The sequence below is a fragment of the Strongylocentrotus purpuratus genome, unplaced genomic scaffold (assembly GCF_000002235.5).
Source record: "Strongylocentrotus purpuratus isolate Spur 01 unplaced genomic scaffold, Spur_5.0 spur5_scaffold_3, whole genome shotgun sequence".
Lineage (NCBI taxonomy): Eukaryota > Metazoa > Echinodermata > Echinoidea > Camarodonta > Strongylocentrotidae > Strongylocentrotus > Strongylocentrotus purpuratus.
This window is the reverse complement of record NW_022145609.1, coordinates 17,291,558-17,304,501: the sequence shown is the minus strand read 5'-3', so window position 1 is coordinate 17,304,501 and position 12,944 is coordinate 17,291,558. Positions and strand designations below refer to the sequence as shown.

General features: G+C 36.0%; 1 protein-coding gene across 1 annotated transcript in view; it reads right to left on the bottom strand.

Annotated features, from left to right (window-relative positions):
- Positions 1 to 3,954: 3,954 nt before the first annotated feature.
- The window catches only part of LOC100889870 (atrial natriuretic peptide receptor 1), a 29,385-nt gene continuing 20,395 nt past the window's right edge, over positions 3,955 to 12,944 (bottom strand). The window contains exons 11-18 of the mRNA XM_030996442.1: positions 12,347 to 12,434; positions 11,567 to 11,706; positions 10,444 to 10,596; positions 9,952 to 10,050; positions 8,447 to 8,538; positions 7,498 to 7,864; positions 6,896 to 6,916; positions 3,955 to 4,384 (exon numbers count right to left, since the gene is read on the bottom strand). Of these exons, the coding sequence (XP_030852302.1) occupies positions 4,320 to 4,384; positions 6,896 to 6,916; positions 7,498 to 7,864; positions 8,447 to 8,538; positions 9,952 to 10,050; positions 10,444 to 10,596; positions 11,567 to 11,706; positions 12,347 to 12,434 (1,025 nt within the window). The 3' untranslated portion in view covers positions 3,955 to 4,319. The remainder of the gene's footprint in view (positions 4,385 to 6,895; positions 6,917 to 7,497; positions 7,865 to 8,446; positions 8,539 to 9,951; positions 10,051 to 10,443; positions 10,597 to 11,566; positions 11,707 to 12,346; positions 12,435 to 12,944) is intronic.

The window sequence follows — 12,944 nt, the reverse complement described above, 5'->3', positions numbered from 1 at the left end:
GATATATGCAGTGCCATATGTCACCCCTTCAAAATAGGTGATAGCAATCTCTTCATTCTTTGAACAGGAGGAAGAGGTTACACTTGGCAATCCTTACATCAGCGGACAAACAGACCCACATAGTCAACATTTAGATCTGGAATGTGCTATACTTTTTTTTTATACTTCTTTCAAAAAAACTGGATTTTGTATTTTTGTCATTGTAGGATGAAAGATAAACAAATACAGTTCGAGTGAAAACTCTGAATGAAATGTTAGTGTATAGTTTAAAATAAAGACAATTTACCCGTGGACAATCACTCCTGAAAACAACCCCCTTAAAGACGTTAACCCTCAGATATCTATCTTGGATGAAAAACTTCGAGATCGGGTGTAGATGACTAGGGGATCATTGCCATGGGGAGAAGGTGTAATATATGTTAGGGAGTAGGGGGTAGTTGTTGTATTAAGCCAATTTGATATACAGAAAATAATGACAATTGAAACATACCACACTTCTTTGTATAATAATTCATTTTTTATTGCCTTCATTCTATAACAAATTAAAAGACAAATTAAAAAAGTGTGCACATTACACACAATCCTATGTGCTTTTTTTTCTCTTTGACAAATATGAAAACATGCTCACTAGTTTTTTTAATACTCCTCTAGCAGTGATACAACTTTATAATAGATTTTTATATAAGTTCAGCCATTTTTTGACACAACAAAGCTCAGGCCTTGAGACTCAGAACATAATAGTTTTGCCAGCATAATCAAACTAATTTGGCTAACGAAATGTCAAATACCTGGCATTGCAGTGTACACTCTAAAGGATATTAGTCAAACCGACTTAACTAATACATGTAAAGCTGAGACTATACATAGTTTTAGTGTTGATATAGCTCCCATATCCCGACCAATGATTAATAAACAAGGATAACTTTTGAAGTAATTCCAACTCCCAGTCCTCACTGAATTTCAGATAACGTTATTACTCGCATACCTAGCGTTACTTCCATTTATTATGTTGCCATCTTGTGACTTGTGAGGATGGAAGAATAGGAATTCTGGGATTTTAGTTCACAAACCTTTCCAATGGTATTGAAGGTTTGTCACAGAGACAAACTTCTCCTATAGGAAAGACAAACAAAACGTAATTTATACTTCACTTCATCTTTGGAGAGAGAGAGGGAAAGAGAAATAGAGAGACGGAGACAGAAAGAGAAAGAAAGAAATGCATGAAGAATGGTAGAATCAAGGGTATAGAGAGACATGCGTTGACCAAATTATGTTTTTACTTTTTGCATTGTATTCTCAACTTTAGTCAATTCCAAACCTTTTTCTGCAAACAATTTTTTTTGCAGAAAATTTGTTTTTTTTCCAAAAGCAAAGATTTTGACATGTTATAGCAACAGTATTCTTTCAAAAGTAAAAATTTGTTTGACCTGATAATATGGGGTATTGGGGTCCCTTAAAGGCGAGGAAATATTATATTCTTATTAGCCAACACAAGATATTCACTTTTTTTTTCTAAAATACGTCCAGAAAATCATTGTTTGTTTGATATTCTACATTTACATGTATGTCACAACCGAACCCATATATTATATAGATAATATGTGAACACATAAGGCGCTCATATACGTTTAAATGTTATTTATTGTAAAGAAACTCATATCCACTGGCAATTATTTTACAATCATAAAATCGGGTACATCACTGTATACCATACCTCTTTCCACAATGTACATGTACATGTATATATAAAATAGTATAGTGCTCTACATAAGAGTAGATAAACATTTGGTAAATTGTACATAATCGGAACCATCGTTCAATCTATCTGTATATTATGTACAATATGATATATGAAAGAAAGCCGACTCCTTTTGTATAATGTGCAACGTTTTATACATAATTTACACGAGTGAAAAAATCACATGGTATAATACAACATGCATAACAACAATACACACATTTTTCTTGAAAACTCTAAAGTGTAGTCTCACTGGCAGTCGTATACATGAATAAAGTGTGGATTTTGAATGTGAGTATATTGTGAACACATTAATGACAAACGTGATGGTAAAAGTTTAGGCTACTTCAAACACCGAAATTCCATGCCAGGTACTGTTACGTATAAACCACACCACAAACGTTACAGTAATTAGTTTGTTATCCTAAAACAATAGACCAGTTTACTAATGTAATACAATCAAAATATGGATAATAGTCATCCGATTCTTCCTTCCCATAGTTCTGATGATGAACTTTTAAATTTACTTTAATGTTTGAACAAATTTCTATCGCAAATTCCATGAAATATACATCACTCTTGAGGTCGGAACGTCGAGCCTCGATCTCTCTTCCCTTTCATAGCCTTGTTCACCAGTCCTCTTCAGAACTCCTCTCTCGCAAGAATGCCTCTCTTTAATTGTTGTACCTCTATCCATATAGGTAGTCCTCCATAGGACGAAACCGAAATAATACCACTCTCTCACACTTTATTTCTGTGCACTTTCAAACCCGACGGTCCCACCCACATGGTAAAACCTCAAACTTTTGAATTTAGCCAACGATGTGCTGGAAAATCCTCGTGCGACTTTCTCGGTATTCGAAGGCGCTTTTTGTTGAAGAATTATGCATTTAATCAGATAACATTAGTAAACTGGTCGATTGGTTTGAATAAATAATAGCTAACACCGAGTGTAAAAAATATGAGGTGATATCTACAATTTGACAAACTCACATCACTCTGCAATACATCAACCAACACAAGCAAATTCGTTGCAGAAGACATTTTCATGGTTGTTTATTACATGTATTTATAAACACACTATACCGGGACCCTGTTTCATAAAACTTGTGCCATTAATAACAACTGCTCCAGATCTACGACATACTTGCTCTTAGCCAATCAAATTTCAGGCTTTTTCATGAGCTTTTTATCATGCTTAGAACCTGATAGCGATGACAAGATTTGTGAAACGGTGTTCTGTTCTAATTGTGCAACATTTTTATCATTTACAATTTTCAGACCCACCAATGGTAATTGAGGTCTGTCTTTTGACAGACGAAATGGAGAACCTAACATTGGTAGGGAGTGATTGAGAGAGAGAGAGAGAGAGAGAGAGAGAGAGAGAGAGAGATTAAAGAGAAGAAGACAAAATTGCTATAGGGAATTGAGAGAGGGAGAAAGACATTGACAAAGAAATACAAGGACAGACAGGAGTAGTGGGGGAAAGATGGATACAATTTGTAAATGCTATAAAGGAGTTTTTATAAGGCAGTGACATATAGAGAGAAGTACGAAACTACATGTATGTATACATTTGTTGTGCGAACCCGAACGACTTTATTGGTACAATGACATGGATCAGTTCACACAAATATATAAAATTGATACCCAGATCAGTGTGAACATGTACCTGTCAAAACCCCGTTCACACCAACGAGACCGACCCGAGACCGACTACTAACTGAACAAAATATTGAATAACCCCCGAGCGGCAAATAGTGAGTCGATGTGGAGTCAGTTAGGTGGTGTGACTATACCCGACTCACACAAACAGAAGTCGACACCAGACCGCTATCACGCCGAACATAAATTAAAATTACTAAATTATTACACCCCCCCCCCCCCCCCACACCCACCCATGAACAAAATTTGATTGGTTTGGTGTCGGTATAGAATCGGTGTGGCGGTGTGACTGGGGTATGCAATGTGAAATAAATAGCATGTCGATCAAGGTGAGAAGAGATCAGATCAACATTCTTCAGACATAGTCCGAACCGGCAGACTTCGGAGATTAGTATGATAATAAATATTATATTCAGACTATGTGATTAACATAACGAGAGATACTTAAATTCATACATGCATAGCTTTAATTAAAAATCTACATCTTTATCAATAACTTCAAGCCTGGGGTCACGATTGTATATGTATCGGGACGTGCGTAATTATTTTAAACTACGTGAACGTTATTTATCGCCTACTTCACACTTTTGTCTGCCTTTTTGTGCGTAAAGAATTACTATTCCACGTACTTTCTCACTACCCGTGCTCATTAAATGTAGCTCTTGGTAACATCGTGGACGGTGTTAAAATCTCGAAAATGCACCCCTTCAAGAAGCAGAACGCGTTCAACATATCACATGATGGGTTAGTATTTTTCCGTCTCTTTAATAATGGAACTCGCTATCCACCCAAAGGCTACGTGTTAGTTATACGTAGTCCGCGGAGCTCTTCTTGCGTGTATTCAGCACGCACAGTACAACGCTCGTTTCCCATTGGCTGGCCCAGTTGGGTCACGTGATAACGATAGTTGGCGCCACTAGAGTACGCTTTCACGGATTAGGCAAGCTGTCTCAGACTCGTCCTGTTGGTCATCTACAGAACCTGAAGGTGGAAAGTTATTAGAAATAAAATGAACCATGAAGTGAACATGCATGAAGTTCTGAAACAAGAATTTACGTGGTACAAGTGGTTCCTGCTTTGTACCATTCATAATAATGTAAATCATGCGTGTTAGTATCTTACGAAAGTGCAAAGATTATTGCGTGCATGATGTTAACATGAGTATTGGAATGAACTGTAAAATATGTTAAGTGCTTTCTTCAATGTTAGTTAAGTTGCAATGCTACTTGTATCAACAATCATTTTATATGTAATGATAAGTGTTCTTAAGTGAACAAAACAAAATTTAACAGAATTGAAAAAATATTTCCAAATCACCAATAATATTATCTTTTGTTATATCCAAGGTTTTTTTTTCTCCTGAAATTGCAATAGATTTCAACGTTGTCACTTTATTAATAATGATTAAAACATGGAAGAATTGCTCAGCACTGAAGAAAAAAAATCATGGCAAGAAATGAAAGATATCATGATGAATATGATAAAAACATTGTCCAAGCAAGATCGCCGGTTCAATTATAGCTGCTTTCCTTGATTTTCATATACCTTGTTCATTCAATCAATTAACATTAATTAAGGCATAAAATCACCATACATAAAGGATTAGACATGCAACACATGATTAGATAATGATCATGCAACGAATTAAAAGTAAATAGAGGAAAATGATATTCATGCCGCAGATTTTATTACCCATTCACCATGCGAAATTAAAAGCAAAGCAAATTTCAAGACACATATTTTTACTCGGTACAGCAGTATTATTTTATTGATCATCAATTGCATTCTTCCTAGACAAAAGCACATTGTAGAAGTAAAAAAGCAATGTGTGTATATTTAGCTATAAATACATTGTAGCTTCATATTCAATTGGTATGCTAAACATCATATATCTATGCTTCAGTATTCTTGCTCTGAAATGATAATAATTCGCCAGACGTGAAAAAAAGTTCAAGTCACATCAGTTCTATAAATCAATACTAAATGCGTGAATATTGAGTTTGGAATACGAGGAGCAAAATGACTATGTTGAAAGGTAAATTTCGTAAATGTTTACAATTTTATGCCACTAGGTAGACTCGATATATTGATACGATTTTCAGTTTAGTACCTTTAAACGTTACTACATAAATTCATGGCAGTGTGTTATTGTAATGTATGGTATGATTGATATTTTTCAATGGATGTTTGAATGTATTTGTTTTTTTACATAAATTGTAGTCTTTGAAATATCTATGAAATACTAGTATTTTTGACAAAAAGGCAATACGAAATATCATTTATAGCCAAATCAGAAAAGGTCTACTTAACAGAAATTTTATACTGGTAAAGAAAAAAGGTATTCTGCAGAAACATGTACGTCAGTAAAGAATTTGACGCATTGCTACACATGTAAAAGAAGTAACAGACAGGAGTAAATAAGACATTAAAATAGAGATTGCTCGAAGAGGAAAAGTACTGAATAAGCTCGTGTGTTAGTATAGAAGAAGAAAACAGTGATATCTGGAGCTGCAAGAAAGAAAACTGTACTTCTGATTATATTTATTGACAAAGTCGGCACTAAGAGATAGATCTCGTGGACCTATGGCAGAACGCAAGCTGAAAGAAAGGGAGATCACTTAAATATATATCCTTTGATCTCGCATCGACAATCAAAAGTTTACATATATAATACCTGGCAGAGAAAAATTGTTGGAGTGGGTATCTATAATAGTGGAAAATAATGTGGGGATAAAAGGTAAAGTGGTGATTCAGCTATGAAAAGTGCATCTCGAATATATACAATTCAGTGTTTAAGTAGGAACAATATCGTATGAATATACTTAGATGTAACTGGGGTTTTAAAACAGTCAGTAAATCGTCATGAATCATGTTTAAACTATTTATTCACATAAACACGCGGGGAGTAAAACAATACAAACTTGTCTTGGCGTGGAAAACAACGACAATAATGCGATTTTTAAAATGTTAATATGCATGTATGAATGAAAGCAAACTTTCTCGTCATTTTCGTTTATTTTTATATTCTATATTTTAATTTTGTATAATTATTTTGGGGCATTTATGACCAGACCAAGTCCTTACCGACTAATAACAGACAAAAGCTTTCTATCTCATGTGGTGCTATTCATTGTACGGTCATTTTTTGGTAACCTCATGTGACATTCTCTATGATATTACAAAAAGTGTGATATTACCTCAAAGTTAGAATTCATTGTTATTGAGATTCGTCTTCATTGATACATGCATAATCTAGTTACATTTCAATAACAAATAAATGAAATAACGTGTGGCATTTTTTGCGTTGTAAACTGAAATTATAGAAATCAAAGGGTCATGCAGGGAATACATTTAAACAATTTTGTGTGGATCAAATACTTCAATATAATACAATCAGGCTTACACATGAAATCTAAGTTTTTAACCAATTATTGATAACAGTAGGGGAAAATAAAAACAAATTAGACTAGCTTCAAACATCCGAGCACTTACTTATTTTTGCAGGTTTCCCGTCTGATTGGTTATTTAAAGGAGAGAGGTCAAATTTGTTATACTGTAGTTGCTATGACGAACTTTAATAATATAAATCATACAACTTAGCTTCGTTGTAACTAAAGATGATATAAATAAGGCTATATTGAAATATTTCTATTAGGATTTATTGCACATTAGATATATTTCATTCTGTATGCCAATGAAGTGATAGATAACAAAAACTTTCCAGGCAAAAGGTATGAATACATTCAATCTACATATTGTGAACGCACACTAAGACCACTAGAACACAGATTTTGTATTTGCTTTGATCAGTAAGAAAGTGTCACCCTTCAATTGATACAGAGCGTTTCATCGTTCCAGAAAAAAAGCTTTCTAAATGTTCATTTCATTTTCCTCATCACTTCGACAGTCCTTCCTCATAAAAGGACTACAATGTGTCTCAAAATGTCCCCTCACGCGTATTATTTTCTACCTCTACAAGATATCCTCAGCAATGTTAGACTTTTCTTTCGATCCAACTTTATTGCATGCACCCGTCTCTTCCGGGTCCCCGACAAAACCTTGATTGCACTCAGAGGTCAAATCTATAAGCTCACCCGGAAGTGATATATGGCTGTTCCTGGTTCCGCCTGATGGCGAGTTTGGCTTCTTCAGCCCGGGTTTCACCATGTTGATGGCGTCGCCGTTCTCCGGCCCGCGCAACGGCGCCGTGACGTTGTTATTCGCCGGATCGTCCTCGTCCAAATACACACTGTTGACGCTGTTGGCGGTTAAATTGTTTTTAAGGGTTGATTGTCGTTGTACCGGAGGCGGCCGATGTTGGTCCTCTTCTGGTTCGGGCTGGTGATGGTGTGGTGAAGGCGATAAGTCGATGATTTGAGCTTCTGTTCTGATGTCGTCCGAGTCACTGCTTCTCCTTTCCGTCTTGCCTTCCACCCAGTATGTGACCATGACTCCTTTGCCCTGCATGAATTGAGAAACCATTGATGATCTTTGGTCCCAGGAACTGACAACTATACACCTTGGACAATCATTTACCCACATCTACACACAATCTACCTTGAATGTTAATATATTAATGTACTCCATTCTATGAGTGGAGACATTAACGATTGAAGGGGGAAAATGTGTGTTTAATTTATATCGATTTAGTGACAAGAGACTTGCAATGTTTGTTTTTTTTCTTTTTCTCCCAAATAAAAAAATCCTGTCTTCTTAGTGCTAAAAGGCGCCGTCTCGTAATATTTTAAATAGAGATAACGCCCCTTGAGGCTTTAAACCGATCTTCAATATCGGGGCGTCTCGAAGCTTTGTATTTTTTCATAGTACTTTCTTTTTTTTCCTTCTTTTTTAAGGGGGGGGGGGCGGACTGGACCAATGTCACATATACAAAATGTGGTCTAGACTCTCTCCTCCCTCCCCCTCGGGTTGAACATTTCCAACATGCCAGCAACGGTCTGGCGTATAATATTTAGTAGGAATGAAGGAGCGTTGTAAAACCTCTACATCCCCCTAATTAAACAACACCCCTGTTTTTCTGCTTACCTTGACAGGCATCTCCCCTCTCTCTCTTATGGTGTAGCCACCAAGCTCTTCTAAGAGGTTCACACAAAAGTCACTTGCTTGGATTTTCAGCGCTAAAAATAGAAAAATGGAAAAGGAATGTACTTGATTTCAATTTGTTGACGAATTTCGGGCTCCCACCACTTTGGAGGGGCTTTTAGATTGCTTAAGGACCTGCTTTGTGTGATATATGTTGTATTCGAATAATAATAAACACGGTCTTGACTTAATTGTAAAGATCTCGTCTATTTTTTTGTTGGGATAATTGTGATTTCACTCTGATTTAAGTGCAATTTATCTCGAAATGTTTGAAGGATGAACATTACATATTATGACAAGAGTATACTGCATGTGTTCAAGTATATAATTGATACTAAAGTTAAGGTTCTGAACATTATTTAGAGGAAATTATTCATGCAATTAACACATGTGACTAACTTATTCACTTTGGTTATGATTGTAATAGTTGTGGAATATGACGAGGCCAGGTCAGTAAACCGGGATATTGTATGCATACATTTTACTCAAAGGTTACTCTTGACAACCTGAAAGCTTGTCCGAGGCTTGCCCGACAAAGCAACAGGTCATGTACACAGACAGGATTCCTAGTATTTAAGTTCATTCACTAAGAACAGGTTAAGGGAATAATACGTCAACATGTTCAAACGAAAGAAACATCCATATATTTGAATATATTAGTGAACTGGTCTATGACAGAAGTAAATGTTACCACGATTATGTAATCACGTCAATGTTGCTGAAGTCACTAAACCGGATGAGTGATTCCATACAAATGTTTTTTTTCAAAATGTTTGCAGGTACGAAAATATGACTGCGAACGTACACGCACCCTGCATCAGAAATAGTCAGATTGAAGGTTGTTGCTTTCAACCTTGCGTGAGCTGACCCTTAATCAAGCCATCGCAGCATCAGTGTATGTCTACTATTCATCAAACAATCGTTCATGAAACGTTAAAACATTTGTGAGATGGTCTATGTTAGAGAACATCTTAAGTCACCACATTAATCTTACTTCAGCTTCTTAGGATATAGTTGACGGACTCCTAATTTCATCACTGTTTTGAACCTTTTTTTGCACCAACTACAATCTGGAGTATCGCTGCGTTACTATGGTTACTTACTTACTACTGACTTACTGTAACTCAACAACAGGATCTGGAGTTTGATAATTTGTTGTGCTTTTATGTGATTTGGAATTTCATAATGGATATAGATGCCGTTTATCTAGATATGAGGCAGTACCAGATTCTCGTCGGAGTCAAGATCGTTACATACCAGATGGTAAGTGAAAATAAGATTTATATTACAGAAACAAGGTTCGAATCATATTAAGAGCCTATCTTTCAAAAACATAGACGTATTATTTTGTTGAAATTCGATTTTGAATTGCATAGAAAATTGAACATTTACATGATTTAAGGCCAAAGTTTACGTCTGTAACAACTTTAATGTGTGAATGTGTATACCTTCTCCCGTTGACTCCATCCTAGAGGCTGTATTGACGGTGTCTCCAAAGAGACAATACCGAGGCATCTTTAGGCCGACTACTCCAGCTACTACCGAACCTGCAGTAGAAACAAAACATAGAAAACAATGCATTAACACAACCATTACTTGAGTCCATATCAATCATGTAATTCATTGTATAGTATATGGATATGTTGAAATATATAATGAATGGAGTAAACGAAATATACTTATAGCTTTTATAAGTATGTGTTAATGAGAGAAAGATGCGAAGAAAGGATGTGTGATAGCGAGATGGATGGAGAGAGAGAGAGAGAGAGAGAGAAAGAAAAAAAGGTATGCAGAAACAATTGAAAGGAGACAGAAATAAATAAGAATACCCTTGCATGATAATCGCGCCTTCGAGTTACTCGATGCATACAATATACAGTGTACATTGTAATTTAGAGCTTAGTTCATTGCAAGATAATAAGAAAAGTAAAATTTATTACCCGAATGGATTCCCGCTCGAATCCTTAACTTCTGATCCTGCCGGTGAGGGATGATAAACTCCTCGCATACTTCGACGAGATCGAGGGCCATGCTGGCGATCTCTCCCGCGTGCTTGTGCCCGTTCTTCTTCGGGACTCCCGATACCACCATATCTGGAAAAGGGAGTAGGAGAAGTAGTAGTAGCAGTAATATTAATATTAGTAGAAGTAGTAGTAGAAGTAGTAGTATAAGTAGTAGTAGAACTACTACTAGTAGTAGTAGTAGTAGTAGTATAAATATATTAAAGTAGTAGTAGTAGGAGGAGGAGGAGTAATAGTAGCACTGATAGTAGTAGTAGTAGTAGTAGTAGTAGTAGTAGTAGTAATATTAATATTAGTAGAAGTAGCAGTAGAAGTAGTAGTAGAAGTAGTAGGAGTAGTAGTAGAAGTAGTAGTATAACTAGTAGTAGTAGTAGTAGTAGTAGTAGTAGTAGTAATATTAATATTAGTAGAAGTAGCAGTAGTAGTAGTAGTAGTAGCAGTAGAAGTAGTAGCAGTAGTAGTAGAAGTAGTAGTAGAACTAGTAGTAGTAGTAGTAGTAGTAGTAGTAGTAGTAGTAATATTAATATTAATAGAAGTAGCAGTAGTAGTAGTAGTAGTAGTAGCACTGATAGTAGTAGTAGTAGTAGTAGTAGTAGTAGTAGTAGTAATATTAATATTAGTAGAAGTAGCAGTAGAAGTAGTAGTAGAAGTAGTAGGAGTAGTAGTAGTAGCAGTAGAAGTAGTAGGAGTAGTAGTAGTAGCAGTAGAAGTAGTAGTAGAAGTAGTAGTAGTAGTAGCAGTAGTGGTAGTAGTAGTAGTAGTACAAATAGAAGAAGTAGAAGTAGTAGTAGTAGTAGTAGTAGGAAGAGGGGTAGTAGCATTGATAGTAGCAGTAGCAGTAGATGTAGAAGTGTTACGAACACTGCATATATGGGAAATAGGTGTACCTCATTATTGGATGTGTTAATTAACACATTATGTCCAATCTGTAACAAGGTCCATTATCCGCAATGGGGGTAGACAATCTGGGCATCTGGAACGAATTTTCTCAATCAGTGACACGGGGACAAATAGTAGAGGTAATAATCACAAACAAACTTACATGCATCGCCAATGGTTTCGACTTTGTAGACATCATAGTTGTCAATAATGGAGTCGAATGTGACATAGAGTTTGTTGAGCAGTGCTACCACCTCGTAGGGTGAACTCGTACTGGAAAGACTTGTGAAACCTACAATATCGCTGTAAAATTTAAAAGATAGGATTTAAATCAGGATGAAAAGATTGGATAGATTCAGTGATTTCAATCTAGTTTGTATTTATAAATGCATGTGCGAAAGGTCTTTAGCTCGGTCAATTTGTTTCGTGATGAAACGATAAACGATGTCCATAGCAGGAGATAATGTGAGTCTAACTATCGAATCACAAATGGCGTTCCACAGGGTTGCATGCTTGCACCCGTTTTCTTCAACCGATTCTACACTGAAATAAAACGGCACGTTACTAAGGGACTGGATGTAGGATATAATCATACGGAGTTGAGAAGCTAATACTTGTGTGTAGACATTCACATTGGGAGCTATTTGGGCCAAACAGAAAATCAAAGTTGTAGCACATTAGCAAAGGTCCCGTTAATAGCTCAACATTTCTGAATCATTAAAAGTTTCAACTCTATGCATTTTAGAATAAGCATTCTGAAAGTGATAAATAAGCTCAGAGTTTTGTTTCTTTTGGTAATTAAAGCCATTGCAGTCACCTGGCATATGAATGTGTTAAGTGACATAGACACACCATAGGGTTAGTCCCATAGTCCAATTGTCATTATATTTTCAATACACGGTAGTATCTAAACTAGAGTCACTATCCTATATTTCTTTCTTACCTGAAGAAAATAGAACATGATTCATATTGTTCCGCCTTAGCTATGTTGCCTTGCCTCAGGTCGTCTGCTACAGGCTGTGGTAACATACCTACAGGGCGAGACAAGATAGTGGGCTTAAAGATAGAGTTGAGAACTGGCCCGTAGACGAAAGACTTCATGCATGACTGATTGTCAACGAAACGGAGTTAGTCTTTTCGTTATTCCGTTTGTTGCTACGGCAGTCAGCCAGTGAAAACGAATTTGTTTAATACAATTACGGAAATGCAAGCACTACTTTAAACAAACAGAACTTTGTTATTCCTGGTTCATTTTCCTGATTGAGGTGTCATAGGAAAGGGCAAATACTCGACTTTCTGGAAATGTGATTTTCTCTTTGAAATTCAGATACCCTTCACCAAATGACTTTTTGGTTTCCTCTCTTCAAATTAAATGTAATCACTCATGCGTGAAATATGCATTATACGAGTAGTATCAAATCAAAGAGGAGGATCTAATCTTTACAAATATGTGTCATTTGTCAATTATAATTGTGATTAAGTTATGATTAAACATCGATAATTCTCGGTTTCGTTTTTTCTGGGACGCACTGTATATTTTG